At 37.4% G+C, this 17,741-nt stretch overlaps 1 protein-coding gene across 2 annotated transcripts in view; it reads right to left on the bottom strand.

Moving 5' to 3' along the window:
• Positions 1 to 148: 148 nt before the first annotated feature.
• Positions 149 to 17,741, bottom strand: part of LOC120429289 (cadherin-related family member 1) — a 91,734-nt gene continuing 74,141 nt past the window's right edge. Inside the window, exons 2-5 of one of the 2 annotated variants that reach the window (XM_039594517.2) lie at positions 3,068 to 3,873; positions 2,872 to 3,007; positions 2,606 to 2,805; positions 149 to 2,548 (exon numbers count right to left, since the gene is read on the bottom strand). In XM_039594517.2, the coding sequence (XP_039450451.1) occupies positions 872 to 2,548; positions 2,606 to 2,805; positions 2,872 to 3,007; positions 3,068 to 3,820 (2,766 nt within the window). In that variant the 5' untranslated portion in view covers positions 3,821 to 3,873 and the 3' untranslated portion in view covers positions 149 to 871. The remainder of the gene's footprint in view (positions 2,549 to 2,605; positions 2,806 to 2,871; positions 3,008 to 3,067; positions 3,874 to 17,741) is intronic. The other variant, XM_039594518.2, reaches the window with a different exon arrangement.

Raw genomic sequence — 17,741 nt, 5'->3', positions numbered from 1 at the left:
ACAATGGATGGGCCCGTTGGAAACGTCATCATTCACAGCTACAAATCGGGATAAGGTTGACTGTTACAAGTTTATCGATGGGGGTTCAGCGGTTCGCAAGTTTAACAACAAATCGGGCAACTCCAGAAATTTAAATGAAGCTGGTCTTGAAGATATCATTATTCGGTGAGCCCTTTCCTTTTATAAAACAAAAAAAAAACCCTCTCACTAATATTCTAACATTCGCTCACACCAATCAAGACATCCATCCAAAACAAACATATATATAAAAAATATGCTTATTAAATACGCGCTGATTTCTTGTCCACATATATGAAATCGGAAGTTCTTAATAACGTTTGTATCCGATTGATGCAAATGTTCTTTAGAGCGGGGCTTGTCGGTTCAAGCTGAGGTACCTCGCGTACGGCTAGCCTACGTAGAAATGGGTCACCGAAGCTCGGCAGAGCTAACACCCACCAAATGCCTATTTGAATGTATAGAATGGAAATCTACAATATATGGAAACAACTCAATTTGTAAAAAGCGGGGGGATGGCGACCCTATTTCGACCTAAGCAAACTGACAATAGTCACAACAGCACGGTTGTCAAATGAGAGCCCACAACAAAAGCACTAACTGTCAAATGGTAGCCCATAACAAATCATTGTTTGGGGTTTTGATTTTCAAATTTCTTGCAATTCAAACGATAAATATCTGAAAAAACACGTGAATTGTGTTGCTGATGGTAAATTCTATCATATCCTTGGAGATTCCATCCCAATATTGGCTGAAAATTCATATCGAAAAAAGTGATCTTTCTGTTTACCTTTTTTTGCTTTTTTTCTTTGGGTAGATCAAACAGTGCACCCGTACACTAAGAATCGGCACGTTAGAATGTGTCTAAATGTCTAATACTCACCCGGATAAGACCATCTGTTGAATTTAATGAGAACGCTGCAAGGTAGTCATATTCGCTAAGCTTAACCAGTAATCCATCCTCAGACCTAGCTTCTGAATTGTTACCGTCCATATAGAAGCGTAACATGGGGTTTCTATCCAAGTCGTAAGCAATTAAACGGTACGCATAAGTGCCAACTGGTGAATTTTCCCTGATGGATATGGTTCCTGGCTCTAGAAAGTATGGCACTTTGTTGTTTTTGTCGATGATTGCTATGTTAACTTTGCAATAACTCCGAAGTTGTTGTTCGCCAATTCCACCATCCAGGGCAACCACTGTTAGTGCATACTCTGTAATTTTAGACTCAGTCAAATCTGGGTCAAGTGTTGCCCCGGTAGCTATCGAAATTATCCCTTTGTCAGGGCTGATGACAAACTTGTCGCTAGCTCCACTTTGAATACGGTAAACTATAAAATTATTCGGAGATGATCCATCCATGTCGATAGCATTCAGTGACAGGACAGAGCTGCCCCCTGGTAGATCTTCAGGAATCGATCGACTGTAGAATAAATTCGTAAACTGAGGAGGATGATCGTTTACATCCTGGACATAAACGATAACTGACACTTTCGAGCTTAGTGAAGGGGTCCCAAGATCTGAAGCTTGAACAGTAAGATGAATTGGACGAATGTTGAATATTCCACTATCAAGTAGTTCAAAATCTATATAAGTCTTAGGCTTTAGTTCTCCATTTACATAGTCTATGGTGAAATTTTCTTTGAACTGTCCTTCTATGATCTCATATCTTACTTCGCTATTCCTGGTACCATTTTGGTCAGCATCTTTAGCATGAATGATGAGAGGTGTTTCAAACGACATTTTATTTTCCATTAATCTGGCTTCATATGAATTTTGCAGAAATACTGGAAAGTTATCATTAGAATCCAAAATGAACACGATAACTTGAACGGTTTTCAGATTTCCCTTTCCAAAATCGTCTCTTGCTTCTACGGTGAGATAATGCTTCTGGATAAGCTCTCGATCTAGTGCTTCGTCACCCTGAATTTTTAATGTTATAGCCCCAGTGACCGGATGTAAAGACAGCAAATCTGCCATGCTTCCAGATATATGAGTGTATCTTATCCCTTCTGTTCCAAATCTTCCCGAATCTATGTCAACAGCTTGCACCTGTGTTAGTATAACACCAATGACACTATTTTCGGGAAGATAACATTCGTACTGGGCCTTTTCATACTCTGGAAAATTGTCGTTTTGATCACGAATATAAACTACAATATCTGCCACATTGTGCCTTCCCTCGTCGGTTATCTCTCGTGCGTGGATTTTAAAATTCATCGTTTTATTTTTTTCATAATCCAACAGACTAGGATTCGCTACTCGTAGAATAAACGTTGCCTCATTCACCGCCCTGCTTGGAGAAATTTCGAACGCGCCACCACCAGGCTCTAGATACAAATCAAATGTACCGTTTTTTCCTTGATCATAGTCAAACACAAAATTAAGTCCAATCGATAAAAATGTAACTGGCGTATTTTGTTGAGCATTTTCGTTGATTTCCAATTCGTACTTGTGGCTTTTGAATGTGGGAGACTCATCATTTACATCAGTTATCAATATAGTCAACTCGGTTTTAACTAATGGAGCAGGCTAAAAGTTAGAAAAAATAAGTTAAAATTAACACAAGTGCTAGTAAAGGATACAAACCTCTACGTCACAAACTTCAGTGGCTACGATTTCTAAAATATATGCCGCTCTCATGCGATTTCGGGTGTCTTCACGATCTAGCTTTGCAGTAGTCACTATGGCTCCGGTCTGCCGATCAATACTGAATGGAGATCCATCGTTTTCAACAATCGAGTACTGGATGCGATTATTAACACCTCTGTCTCCATCGATAGCTTTGACTGTTTAATGAAACGATTAAAAAAGGATACATCAAAATAAGATTTATTCTGACATGCAAAATGTACCTGCAGTCACTTCTGTTCCCACAGGAGCATCTTCAGCAATGCGAGTTACGGAGGAGACAAGTATAAATTCCGGTAGCTGGTCTTCAACATCTTTCACCTTAACAAGCAGAGCTGCTGTGCCAGTGTTGACTCTTCCCTGTGATATTTAAGAAGATTTTAATATGTTTTTTTGGTTCAATGATTAGTAGCACATTACCTGAATAGCCCTGTCCTTGGCGAGAATTCTCAGCTGATATAAACTTTTCCTTTCATAATCCAAAGACCCTACCAATCTTATTATACCTTTACCATATGTTGTAGATATTGTGAACACCTCGTTATCTCCTTCCAGCTCTTCTAAAAAATATACAACTTGCCCATATGCTCCCTCGTCGCGATCTGTCGCCTCCACCGTGACGATAACTCCTGGAGCACTATTTTCAGAGACTTCAACAGCTGAAGTAAATGGCTTGAATATTGGTTCATTATCATTTACGTCTTCGACCAGCAAAAGTAAGCTTTGTGTTATAGTGTAATCTCCTAGTCGGCCGTCGCTCAGTGTAAGAACAAATTTATATTCGTTTTTAACCTCTCGGTCAAGCTCCTTGCTCAAATAAATGTTTGCTTCAATTTTACTTTTTTGCTCTAACCTTATCAAATCACTATCTACAGAAGGCCGAACCCCAAACGTGAGCGGGTCTCCGTCGGGATCATATCCTTTGACGCGGTATATGAGTGAATCTACGGGCGTATCCGATCCCTCTTTGAGCCGCAATACTGGAGGACCATCTATCAAGAAACGGGGTGGTCTGTTGCACGATGCAGTTGGTAACAAGATAAGTAACAACCCAAGTAAGATTTTCAATCGCACTTTCATAAATTTGTAAGACGTGGCCCGTTGCTTGCAAGCAACCAGTAGTATAATACTCAGTAAGAATGATGTCAAATTAAGACTAAATGTTAATTCCATTGTGATTTAATACAAGGTTGCATTTATCCATGATAGTGGGTTATGTAGATTATCTGAAATAAATGAAAAATAAAACATATTTACTCCCGAGCTCGAGAAAAGAAAGAATTTGTATGAAAATTAGCCCTTTTTCGAGCATGGGATAGCATGATCACTTCGAACCTAACAAAAATTGCATGTTTTTAATGGATACCGTATACCTGGGTGTTGGGGATTTGAGTATCCCCATTAAATTCGAAGCTCATCGCAGACAACTTCACTCCTGTCATGTGAATGATGCCGACCGATACCAACATGCACACCCAAAGGAAATATATAGCTCAAAATCTGCAACAGTGGACTTGCTACAGAAAATGTTACATTTTATAACATTTTTTGCAGCAAGCTCATAGCTCAATTTTGCCCGCGCGTAAACATGTCAGCGATCTGCAGTTCTCACCAACACATATAATGCTGGCGCGTCCCCGAGCAACACTCCAGAGAGAACAATATGTTCGCGCTCTGTCCCTCACAATTCATCAAGCGTCCGTGACGCGGTGGTAGCGTGTCGGATCAGCAACCTAGAAGTCGATGGTTCAATCCTCGTTCTATTAAGATTTTTTTCTGCAACACAATCAATCAGCCGTCGGTAATGTCGATAATTGTCGGTAACAGGCAAAAATGTCACACCCCTATGTCGCAAAAAATGCATGAGGACAGATTTCATGCAGATTCTGATATACTTTCATGCCGCCATGTATCACAATCATGCGACCGCCGGTTGGGTGCACAAGTGTCATTTCTCGCCCTCATTCAATTCTTGTCGCTGCACAAGCAGCACGCATTTTTAAGTTCCGTCAGTGGAGGTGAGATTGGGTCAAAGTGATTTTTTACGGGATTTACAATTTCTCAGGTTCTTCTTAATGAAACTGAATTCTGTTAAAAGGGTTATGTAGGGGACATCTAAATGGCAGCTGTCTAAAGTTGAGGTACGTTTTTGGCCAAAAATGGCCAATCATTTTTCTTATATTTTTGATGGAATTTCTCGAAAACTACCCAGTTGTTTCAAAATCTCCACTTTAAACATTTTTTTTATTCTTTACTTATTTTTATTAGGTCCGTTTAGGTGCTGTGACCAGGTTAGGACCGAGGAACGGTTCAAAATAATTTAGAATACATAAAAAAATCATTTTCCTCCGTTTTTGCCGAGCATGTAACAGACGAGTCTTAGTTGGTCCACGCGGGTCTTGCAGGGTGGAACCTGGCGCTGTACTCGTTGAAAATGTGCCACAGCTCAGTCTCCTTCCGCCGTGGGGGTGGCACCGGCGCCGGCGCCGGTATTTTGTTGACTGCTGCCTGCGGGTCGAGGGTCCATATATGATCAAATTGCTTAAATTAACGAAACTTTCTAAAACAGCATGGGAACCATCTGGAGCATTTATATTTTAAATAACTGTTTTATTTTACAGCTTCCTGGTATCATCTTGATTGTATTTATTATATTTATTATATTTATTTTATTTACTATATTTATTATATTTATTATTTATCATTATTACAAAACTATATGCTTATTAGATAATACACTACAGACTCACATTTACACTTACAAACATTCAAATCATTAAATACATTACGCACTCAACCATTTTCATCGGCCCGATGAAATTCCTCTAACCCCCATTCCAAACCTCCCAAAAATATTCCGTTCACTTTTAAAAGTCGCATGGGTTCCCTGCACTTTTGCCACTAGTGAACAACAAAAACATCCCCTCCCAAATCCCCACGGGACTGTATGGGCGTAGCCTTGGAGCACAGTGTGGAAATTTACGTTCTTAGATATTCTTGGTTGTACCGGGCAGCAATCAAATTGTCTAAGAATATTGAATTGACCATTGTGGCACCCCCTATAGCGTGGTGCAGACCCGTTATGCTATGCTATGCTATGCTATGCTGCCTGCGGGTCGAGGGCGATCCTTTGGTTTTACGTCCGGGACTGCGCACGGCAGCGGAGGGAACTCCGCCGGCGTGAACGCCGGAACTGCTGGACTCTGCTTTTTCCGCCTTCCGTACCGGCGATTTCGGATTCGATGACTGCTGCCGCATCCGGATGAAATCCGCACGCTTGGGGCAGCTTCGGTCCATGGCTTCGTGCGTTCCGTTGCAGTTGGCACACCTGTTCGGATCGGCTTCTTGCATTCGGCAGTCGTCCGTCGTGTGGGGTGTTTGATTAGAAAGGGTATATTTCCCCTAATGCCTCAAAGCGAATGCTTTCATTGAAAACCGGAAATTTCAAACTTGATTTTAAACATTTTTGATATACCCCCTAGAGAAATTACTTGAAATTGTGGAAAATTAGTCAGGATGGCACATTTTGGTATTATTTTGGTATTAAAGTGTTTTATCAAATTCCTCTGAAACTATGGGAAAATTTTGACCAATTTTGACAAAATAATTAATTTTGCGCTAAAATGATGTCTCAAAGCGAATGCTTTCATTGAAAACCGGACATTTTAAACTTGATTTTAAACATTTTTGATATACAGTGGACTCTCTGCCTGTCGATCTTCTCGATATCAATATTGCTCCAGCTGTCAATAAAATTTTCAGTCCCTTCCAGAAGATTGCTTTGATTTTTCGTTCTATAATTTGATAACTCCCGTTCTCGACGGTCCCTTCAATATCGACAACGAGAGAGTCCACTGTACCTCCTAAAGAATTGACTTGAAATTGTGGAAAATTTTCTAAGTCAGGATGGCACATTTTGGTATTATTTTTGTATTAAAGTGTTTTATCAAATTCCTCTGAAACTATGGGATTTTTTTTTTTAAATTTTGATGATATTAATAATTTTGCGCTTAAATGACTTGAAACCCAAAAATTTTAAAGCTGATTTTTTTTTTATATACCCGCTAAGATTTTTTTTTATATCGTTGAAATTTCTCTAAGTCGAGATAACCAAATACTTTGTATAACGAATCATTCGTCAGATCATTGAATTTTGGTGAATTTTAATCCATTTTCATTTTAATAACACTTATTTTTCAGAAGCTTCAAGAACTTCATGCACAGGCCGTTCATCAATGACAAAGGCATTCGACGTGGTGAAGAATATCACTAAAAACAACATGGAATCATCAGGTGAGTAGATTTGGCTGTTGCATATGGATCATTTCCGTTTTTTCACTAACTGCAACTGTTGCACTAAAAATGGTATGAGAATACCAAATTTTGGTATTTCTTGGGCAAATACCAGCGACCAAAATGTGCCCTCGGTTGTCCAGTAATAGATGGTAAAATACCATGAAATCGTACCAAAATCATGTTTGTGGAAGACCACAGGAATACCAAAATCTGATTTTCCAAGGGCGCGGGAATACCTAAAAATAAAACCATGGCAATACCAAGTTTTGATATTCAAGCAATGTTTTCAAAAATCCAGAAGACCTCAACTTGGTATTGTCCGTTTCTCTCGAAGGTACACGCCGCGCGGCATTTCAGAAAGTGCCGCAGACACTGTTGCCAGCGATTTTCTGCACTTTTGGTGCAATAAAAAACATACCCGGCAACTATGCCATGCAATTCGAAGAAGAAGATCAACAAAAACAAAACGCGCTGTATAGGATCTGACAGCGCGCATTTGCCGAAAGGGCGGCGCGTCGTTTCGAGGCTGATATGCCGCGTGTCTTTTTCGGGAATACGCGCAATATTGAAATGTTTTATTTTGAGGTATTATTTTACCCTTGGAATAACATGGTTTGGTATTGTTGTGCCCTTCCACATACAAGACTTTGGTATGATTTCATGGTATTTTACCATCTATTACTGGGCAACCAAGGGCACATTTTGGTCCCTGTTATTTGCCCAAGTCAGGGCCGTGCACAGGATTTTCGAAAGGGGAGGGTTTTCTCGAAAGGGGCGCATGGGGTGCTTGTTTAGATTGCGAAAGGGCGCTAACAGTCAATCTTTAAACTCAATAAATAATACTTTGGTATATTTTACATATATTTTGCTGGTTCGAATCCCGCGGCGGACGCTCTAAAATTCTAAGTGTAAATATGGGTATCCGGCGCCGTCGCTCTGTGCCCTACTCAAACAGGGTGGCGAAGTCCTTGTAGTTAAAAGGAAGACAGTGGTTGGTCTAGTACCGGCCGACAGATATAAAGTCAACTTCGTTTTTTTATATATTTTACATTGGTGCAACAGGAGACTACACTTTTTGAATTGGTGCTGCAAATCGTGTTGAATAGCACCATGAAGGGGGGGCGTTAATTCGGAGTTTGAGCGAATTTGAGATTTTTGCGCAAATGAGAGTTTTGGCGTAAATCGGAAGAGGCATGGGCCGTTCACTTGTGGAACGTAAAACAAGTTTTCATAAGTTTTTTTAAATATTAAGAGTAGTTCTCTACGATTTCGCAAATTTTTTCACGATTTTTAGCTTTTCATTTTTTTGATTTGGATGAAACTTTGCCATGTACCATGCATTCCATATGTCAAAAGAAGCACAATTACATAATTCGTTTTTCTATACAAATGTCCATACAATTCTGGGGCCGGTCATATTATTCATCTGGTTTAGGAGATATAATTTTTTTGAAGAAAAAAAACGTAAAAATGGACAAAAATTGTTGAAGCAATTTTGTTAACAAAATGTACCGTTTTCAGGTTAAAGCTAATTTTAGGACTGCATTTTCAATTTATTTTGGTTTCTTTTCAAGAAAATTTTGTACAATTTTCTCTCTGAAACTTTCAAATCGAGCAATTTGTTTCTGAGATACACAATCTCAAAGAAATCAAATCGATGAACGTGATTTTTTCTAAGTGTTAACCCTTTGCTGCCCAATTTTTTTTCGATTTTTTTTTAAATTTTTCCCTTGTAATTTTGAGCAACTTTTGTTCTACGAAAAAGTTTATGTCTCTTGTTTTTTGTTGTTTTTGTTTCATTTATAGTTTTTATATTTGCATTTATCTTGTTTAGTTGATATTTGTTTTTGATAGTATTTGGCCTATTCTAGCACCTAATTTGTCATGTTTTTACAGCCAACTTTTCATTATTTTTTTGTATATTTTTAATTTTTTTTTACTCTAGAACAGCCATTCTCAACCTTCTTCTAGGCTGGTACCCCCTACCGTGTAAATCAAGTAGGCTCGGTACCCCCGTTGAGAATCGCTGCTCTAGAACAAACCATTATCATTAAAATTGTTAAAAATTCTTAGAGGTATAGTCTGAAACAATAGAAAAAAAAGTACAGAAAATATTAGTGAAAAACACAGCCAAGAAAAATTTTCATTTTTTTAAACATTGGTAAAGTCAAATAAAACAAGTCACACGTTCAACCCTAAAAAAATCAAATTTTAAGAGTTCACCTTTCCAATGCTTTTTAAAGGTCGAAAATTGGTAAAAAAAAAAGATTTTTGGCGAATTATTAGATCGAACCCCGCCTAGAGGTGGGGTTGGGTTGTAGCTGGATAAACTGAAAGTGTTCAACTGATCATAACTCGGAAACTACTGGTTTTCAATCGACTTTTCTTTGCATTCCCTATGTCAAAAGAAGCAATTTTGCATCATTTGTTTTTCCATACAAGTCTCCATACAATTTTGAGGGCTGGAATGGGTATGTAAACGTATGAAATTTTGTATCTTTGGACGGAATTTTCTGAAAATCTGAAAAATTAGATAAGAAACTTCATTTTTGGGTCAAACATTTGTAACAGATTTTTTGAGTATAAAAAATTAAAAAAGATAATTTTGAATATATTTCTATCGATTCCTTGACTTTTCTGAAGAAACGTCCTAGAAAATCGATAAAAAGTAACAAAGTTGCTACAGGAAACAAAGATATATTTCGATTTACCCCAGAAAATGTTCCGAAAAGGCACCTCTCTCATAAACAAAATTTAAAAAATGATAAAATAATTAACATATTAAAAAAATACTATCAACGCCTGAATAGCACCATCGAAATGATGAAAATATTTTGAAAATTAGATTTCAAAGAAAGTTTCACAACACGTAAAAAAAATAATCAAAAAAAAGTTAGCTTAAGCAACATAAAAATGATAAAAAGTTGCGCCTTGTGATGAAATAATTTTTTTAAATAAAACAATTTGACTACCATTTTGAAAATAAAATTTCACTAGAGGTGGCCTCATGACAAAATAAAAAAAAAATAAAAAAGTAGAGCAACATAAAAAAAGATCAAAGATAAATATTTTAAAAATAGGATTTTACCAGCGGCGTTTTGTTGATAAAATTATTTGACTATCGGCGCTCCTCAAGCTATAAAGACTATTCAAAATTAGTCAAACAAAGTTTGCCAACCGGCGCAAAAAATTGTTGTAGCTAGAACGCTAAACAGAATTTTTATTTTTTTTATGTTACCGTACGCCAAACTTTGTTTTGCTCTTATTAAACAGTCTTTATGTCGAAAGTCAAACTTTTTTTTGTTGAATGTTTTAATTTTGTCATAATAGCGGTTCCAGTAAAATCTTATGTTTAAAATATTTTTATCATGTTTAAGCTGATTTGGGCACTGATTATTCAACTTTTTTTTTCAATATTTTTACCAATTTTTTTCCCCACTCATAAGGGCGCCTCCAGTAAAACTTACATATTGAGAATTTACATAAAAATGTTTACGTCATAGGGGCGCCCCCATTCCATTTTCCATATCGAGAATTTGAATGATTTTTTTAAGTCGTAGGGGCGCCTCAATTCAAAATGTTCATATCGAGAATTTGCATGATTTTTTTTAGTCATAAGGGCGCCTCCAGTCAAATTTTCATAAAAAAAATGTATGATTTTTTTAAAGTCGTAGTGGCGCCTCCAATTAAATTTTCATAATAAGAAATTGTATGTTTTTTTAAAGTCGTAGTCACGCATCCATTAAATTTTTCATAGCGAAAATTTTCATGATTGTTTAAGTCGTAGGGGCGCCTTCTGTCAAATTTTTGGTATTGAAAATTTGTTCTAAAAAATTTGAGTCACAAGTTGAATTTTCATAATAAGAATTTGTATGATTTTTTTTAAGTCATAAGGTCGCCTCAATCCAAGTTGCCATATCGAGCATATGCCTTTAAAGTCGTAGGGGCGTCTTCAGTCATATTTTTACATTGGAAATTTGTATTTAAAAAACATAATTCATAGGGGCGCTTTCAGTCAATTTTTCATATCAAGAATTCGCATGATTTTTTTAATTCTAAAGGGCGCCTCCAGTCAAATCTTTAATGTTGAGAATATGTTTAAAAAAATTAGGTCGTAGGGGCGCCTCTAGTTAAATTTTCATATTGAGAATTTTCATAAAAATGTTTCATTCATAGTCATAGGTCAAATTTTCAATATACAGCAATTCCATTTCAAAAGAGCCTAAACCGAAAAATATCAAAATTTTTGTAATTGAAAGACGCAACTTTTGGTACCATAACATCTATAGGTCATCGCTGAAATTTTAAAGTTATCGCAGTTTTAGTAAAAAAAGTTGATTTTTTGCCGATTTCGTCATTTTCCTGTTTTTGCGCGTGGCGCGTCGAAAAACTCAGTTTTTATTTTCAAAAAATCATATCTCTGAAACGTACGGTTCGACATCGCCAATTTTTTGATATGTAATGTGAAATTTTCCGAGGAATCCGATAAAAATATGTTCAGACATAGGCTCTTTGGTCCAGACACGGGCAAAACGCTATTTTAAGTTTTCATACGACTTTTTCAATAGTTAAGCTAGATTTTTGGAACTTCTTACTATTTTTCCCAAATAGCCAAACTCATCACCTTTCTTCTGCGTCTAAGACAGCTAAAATCGGATGAAATGGCGCGGAGATATGATTTTTCGAAAAAAGTGGTTTTTGCGAAAAATGATGAAAATTGCCATTTTTCGAACCACCCTAGCACGATGTAGGTCACCCTAATGGCCAAACAAAAAAATACGGGTCTAATTATTTTGGCCAAGGAACCCCCAGAAAAATTTTGAGCTCGATCGGAGAACTTTTTTTTCGGTTTAGGCTCTTTTCAAATGGAATTGCTGATAAGAATTGGTATGATTTTTTTAAGTCATAAGAGCGCCTCTAGTCAAATTTTCATTATAAAATTTGTATGTTTTTTTAAGTCGTAGGGGCGCCTCCAGTCAAATTTTTATATGGCATATTCGTACTGAAAAAAATAAGTCTTAGGGGCGCCTCCAATTAAATTTTCATAATTTTCATGAAAATGTTTTAGTCATAGGGGCGCCTGCAGTCGAATTTTTCATATCGATAATTTGCAAGATTTTTTTAAGTCATAAGGGTGCCTCCAGTCAAATTTTCATAACAAAATTTGTATGATTTTTTAAAGTCGTAGGGGCGCCTATATTTAATTTTTCATATCGAGAATTTGCATGATTTTTTTAAGTCGTAAGGGCGCTTCCAGTCAATTTTTTATATTGCATATTCGTATTGAAAAAAAATAAGTCTTAGGAGCGCCTCCAGTTAAATTTTCATAATTTTCATAAAAATGTTTTAGTCATAGGGGCGCCTTCAGTCAAATTTTTTACATATCGAGAATTTGCATGATTTTTTTAAGTAATAAGGGCGCCTCCAGTCAAATTTTCATAACAAAATTTGTATGATTTTTTTTAAAGTCGTAGGGGCGCCTCCAGTAGAATTTTTATATTGCATATTCGTATTGAAAAAAATTAAGTCTAAGGGGCGCTTTCGATTAAATTTTCAGTCAAATTTTTTATATCGAGAATTTTCATGTTTTTTTTCAAGTCATAAGGGCGCCTCCAGTCAATTATAATAAAATTAATATGATTTTTTTAAAGTCGTAGGGGCGCCTCCATTCAATATTTCATTTCGAGAATTTGCATGATTTTTTTAAGACGTAGGGGCGCCTCCAGTCATATTTTTATATTGCATATTCGTATTGAAAATAATTAAGTCTAAGGGACGCGTCCAGTTAAACTTTCATAAAAATGTGGTAGTCATAAGGGCGCCTCAAGTCAAATTTTTTATATCGAGAATTTTCATGTTTTTTCAAGTCATAAGGGCGCCTCCAGTCAATTTTTATAAAAAAGTTAATATGATTTTTTTAAGTCGTAGGGGCGCCTCCATTCAATATTTCATTTCGAGAATTTGCATGATTTTTTTAAGACGTAGAGGCGCCTCCAGTCAAATTTTTATATTGCATATACGTATTGAAAAAAATTAAGTCTTAGGGGCGCGTCCAGTTAAATTTTCATAAAAATGTGGTAGTCATAGGGACGCCTCCTGTCAAATTTTTTATATCGAGAATTTTCATGTTTTTTTTTCAAGTCATAAGGGCGCTTCCAGTCAATTTTTATAATAAAATTAACGGTACACATCAACCATCGCTTTTGCACCCAGATTTCTGTTACAGACATTTTAGTATCTTCAAAAATACGGGAACTATCGATATGATTTTTTATTCCTCCCCTAAATTACAGTCTTCAAAGTTATTTACAATAAAGTTTGACCATTTTGACAATCAGATTCTTTCAGGATTGGGTCCGTAAGTTTGACAAATTTGGAATAAGAAGACAACAACTTCTTCGGTTGCTGTGCACCCTTAATATGATTTTTTTAAAGTCGTAGGGGCGCCTCCATTCAATATTTCATTTCGAGAAATTGCATGATTTTTTTAAGACGTAGAGGCGCCTCCAGTCAAATTTTTATATTGCATATTCGTATTGAAAATAATTAAGTCTAAGGGGCGCGTCCAGTTAAATTTTCATAAAAATGTGGTAGTCATAGGGGCGCCTCCAGTCAATTTTTTTATATCAAGAATTTTCATGTTTTTTCAAGTCATAAGGGAGCCTCCAGTCAATTTTTATAAAAAAATTAATATGATTTTTTTTAAGTCGTAGGGGCGCCTCCATTCAATATTTCATTTCGAGAATTTGCATGATTTTTTTAAGACGTAGAGGCTCCTCCAGTCAAATTTTCATATTGCATATTCGTATTGAAAAAAATTAAGTCGTAGGGGCGCCTCCAGTTAAATTTTCATAAAAATGTTTTAGTCATAGGGGCGCCTCCAGTCAAATTTTTCATATCGGTAATTTACATGATTTTTTTTAAGTCATATGGATGCTTCCAGTCAAATTTTCATAACAAAATTTGTATGATTTTTTAAAGTCGTAGGGGCGCCTCTATTTAATTTTTCGTATCGAGAATTTGCATGATTTTTTTAAGTCGTAGGGGCGCTTCCAGTCAATTTTTTATATTGCATATTCGTATTGAAAAAAATTAAGTCTTAGGGGCGCCTCCAGTTAAATTTTCATAATTTTCATAAAAATGTTTTAGTCATAGGGGCGCCTCCAGTCATTTTTTTCATATCGAGAATTTGCATGATTGTTTAAGTCATAAGGGCGCCTTCAGTCAAATTTTCATAACAAAATTTGTATGATGTTTTTAAAGTCGTAGGGGCGCCTCTATTTAATTTTCCATATCGAGAATTTGCATGATTTTTTTAAGTCGTAGGGGCGCTTCCAGTCAATTTTTTATATTGCATATTCGTATTGAAAAAAAATTAAGTGTTAGGGGCGCCTCCAGTTAAATTTTCATAATTTTCATGAAAATGTTTCAATCATAGGGGCGCTCTAGTCAAATTTTTCGTATCGAGAATTTGCTTGATTTTTTAAGTCATAAGGGCGCCTCCAGTCAAATTTTCATAACAAAATTTGTATGATTTTTTTAAGTCGTAAGGGTGCCTGCTTTCAATTTTTCATATCGAGAATTTGCATGATATTTTTAAGTCGTAGGGGCGTCTCCAGTCAAATTTTTATATTGCATATTCGTATTGAAAAAAAATAAGTTTTTGGGGCGCCTCCAGTTAAATTTTCATAATTTTCATAAAAATGTTTAAGTCATTAGGGCGCCTCCAGTCAAATTTTTCATATCGAGAATTTGCATGATTTTTGAAAGTCGTAGGGGCGCCTTCAGTCAAATTTTTATATTGCATATTCGTATTGAAAAAAATAAGTTTTAGGGGCGCATCCAGTTAAATTTTCATAATTTTCATAAAAATGTTTTAGTCATTAGGGCGCCTCCAGTCAAATTTTTCATATCAATTTGAAAAAAAAATCTCTTTGGCATTTTAGCAACAAAGCTAAAAAAAAATCGGCCCTTCGGGCCGAGGGGCGCATGGGGTGTAACTAACTTAATTTGCCAGGGGGGGGGGGGGGTTAAACCCCTAAACCCCCCCCCCCTTGTACACGGCCCTGGCCCAAGTAATACCAAAATTTGGTATTCCCGTATTGTTTACCCCTGCTCGGGTTGTAGCATGTCAATACGATTCCCTCGAGCAAGAAACAATGTTGGAAGTTTCGTTTTTTGACCCACTGACGGTTTCTAAATAAATAGTTTGTTTGTAACGTGATTCTTTTAATATAGTCAGTCGCTACGGCCACCTCCTGTCACGCTACAACAGTGGTGACGAAGGACGCGAGTTGTCCCTCGATTACACCGAAAAAACTCGCGAACGAAAATCACCACGGTGCATCCACCGCTAAAAAGGAAGCGCACAGACAGCATGGCGGATGGGCAGAACAACTTGAACGTTCCGGGAGTCAATCCACTCGGCGGCCAGTACCAACCGGGAATCATTCCGACCGGAGGTCAGCAGCAGCCAGGAGGCCATGCACATCCGCAATTTCAGCAGCAGCCGCAGCCAATGCCAGCGGAGGCCGTCATTATGCAGCTCATCGAACAGCTCCGACAGCAGCAAATCGTCACTAATCAACTCCTTCAGCACCAGCACGACCATCAGGGTTTCCTCCAGCAGCAGCAACAGCTGTTCCGGGAGGCCGTCACACAGAAAATAAAAGTTTAATTTTGGAATGTTGAAAATTTGATAGGTTGAATATTACCTCTGCAGCGACCTCAAATTTAAATCATTAAATTTGTCCATTTTTCGAACCTCTCAACAGTTCTGACCATGCGCGCTGACACAAGCATAAATAATTTTACCCACCGACTCGCGTTGCGCGACAAATAATTAAGCTTATACACAGGTGTGGATCATGAGTCATCCTCACCTGAAAAGCTTTTTATTGATTTTCGCCAATTGTTAGGCAATCAAAAATAGGTTAAGCTTTCAATTATGACTGTGCGATGTTATTCCACAGGGGAAATTAAGGATGTGGCTTTTCCTTTGCGGACCACTGATCAGTGAGGTACTCCTGGATATTAGCTCCTGAAAAGTGCTTAAAAAGTGCAAAAATGCCTCACGGCAAGAAAAAGAGGCGGTCCTCACCAGCAGGATCGGCAGATATGAAGAAGCTAAAGAATGCCGAAGCGCTACCTGCAAAGCCAGGCAGTTTGAGCAAGGACGCTCAAAATTCGTCTGGAAACCTGTTTGCTACCCTACCTGTGGACGTGAGCGAGAAGAAAGAATTTGAACGACGGGAAAAGTTGCCACCCATTTTTGTGAAAACATCGTCATCGGATTCGGTGCGAAAGTGGCTGACCGGGTTTATCAAATCTGGTGCTTTACGAGCTTCCATTCGCTTGTGTGCTGATGGACTCAAAATTCTGCTACCTACCAGAAAGGATTACAACTACGTTCGAGATTTCCTGAACAACACAAAGATTGAATACTACAGCCATGACGATCCAGGTAAACGCCCCATGAAACAGGTCCTCCGAGGCCTGTATGACATGGATGTTAGTGTGCTGAAAGAAGAGTTTAAAACTCTTAAGTTGAACGTGATCGAAGTCTTCAAGATGACGAGACACACCAAGGACATCAAGTATCGTGATCAACTCTACCTGGTTCATCTCGAGAAAGGATCGACAACGCCGTCTGAGCTGAAAGCAGTTCGGGCAATTTTCAACATCATCGTGACTTGGGAACGTTATCGTCCAGTGCAACGTGACGTGACACAGTGTTCGAACTGTTTGCAGTTTGGACATGGTGGAAGGAACTGTTTCATCAAGAGTCGTTGTGCAACCTGCGGAGGTGAGCACAAAACTCAAGCATGCGAAACAATCAACGAGAACATCGAAGCCAAATGCTTCAATTGCGGCGGCGACCATTCTACCAAGAATCGAAGCTGCCCAAAACGAGCTGAGTTTGTAAAAATTCGGCAGCAAGCGACAACGAGGCACCAACCAAATCGTCGCAAAACACCACCAGCATACATGGACGTGGATTTTCCTGCTTTGGCGTCACCAGGAGCGGGATCTGTTCGCCAACCAGCATCAACGGGTGAAGGCAGTAGTGACCTGTTTTCACCGCAAGAACTTCTAAACATTTTCATCGAGATGACAACAACTCTGCGTGGGTGCAAAACTCGCCAGGAACAAGTAAGAACGCTTGGAGCATTCATCTTAAAATACAGTTCGTAGTTTACTCGTTCTAGTGATTTTGAATATTTCAATGAATTTATTTTTTTAGTTTTAAGTTAGGATTAGTTGTTAAAGTGATTTTTTTTCTTTTTTACCCAAATGTATTCGATTCAATGCAATAATGTAAAACAATTTGAAATAAATAAAATAAATGTGATCAGTTAATAATAAAACGAAAAATACAACGAAGATGAAGAGCATTAGGCCATACCACTTAGCATGTAAAAGAAATGTAATTATTATAAGAAAGTTCAATAAAGATATATTTAATTAAAAAAAAAAAGGATGTGGCTTGACCAAATTCATTGGAATGTTTGCTCAATTGAGAATTCGACATTCTCATTATTGACCTCAATTTTGGAGAATGTTTGAATAAAATAATTTTGATATTCTAATAACATAATTTAAAGTTTCATGAAAACGATTCGAACCCATGACTTCCGATTTTGAGGTGTACTCACGACACCATACGGAATGTCATGAAGAATTGCAGATATCTCAAATCAAATCAAATTATTCGCTCTACAGCATTGCCTTGGCGTTCTCGATTGCGAGATTCCTACTCGAAACTAGGTGTTCGAAGGCTTGATTTTTGAGGCAATTG

This window comes from Culex pipiens, chromosome 1 (assembly GCF_016801865.2).
Source record: "Culex pipiens pallens isolate TS chromosome 1, TS_CPP_V2, whole genome shotgun sequence".
Lineage (NCBI taxonomy): Eukaryota > Metazoa > Arthropoda > Insecta > Diptera > Culicidae > Culex > Culex pipiens.
Note: the sequence above shows the minus strand (reverse complement) of the source record. Positions and strands in the feature narration are given on the sequence as shown.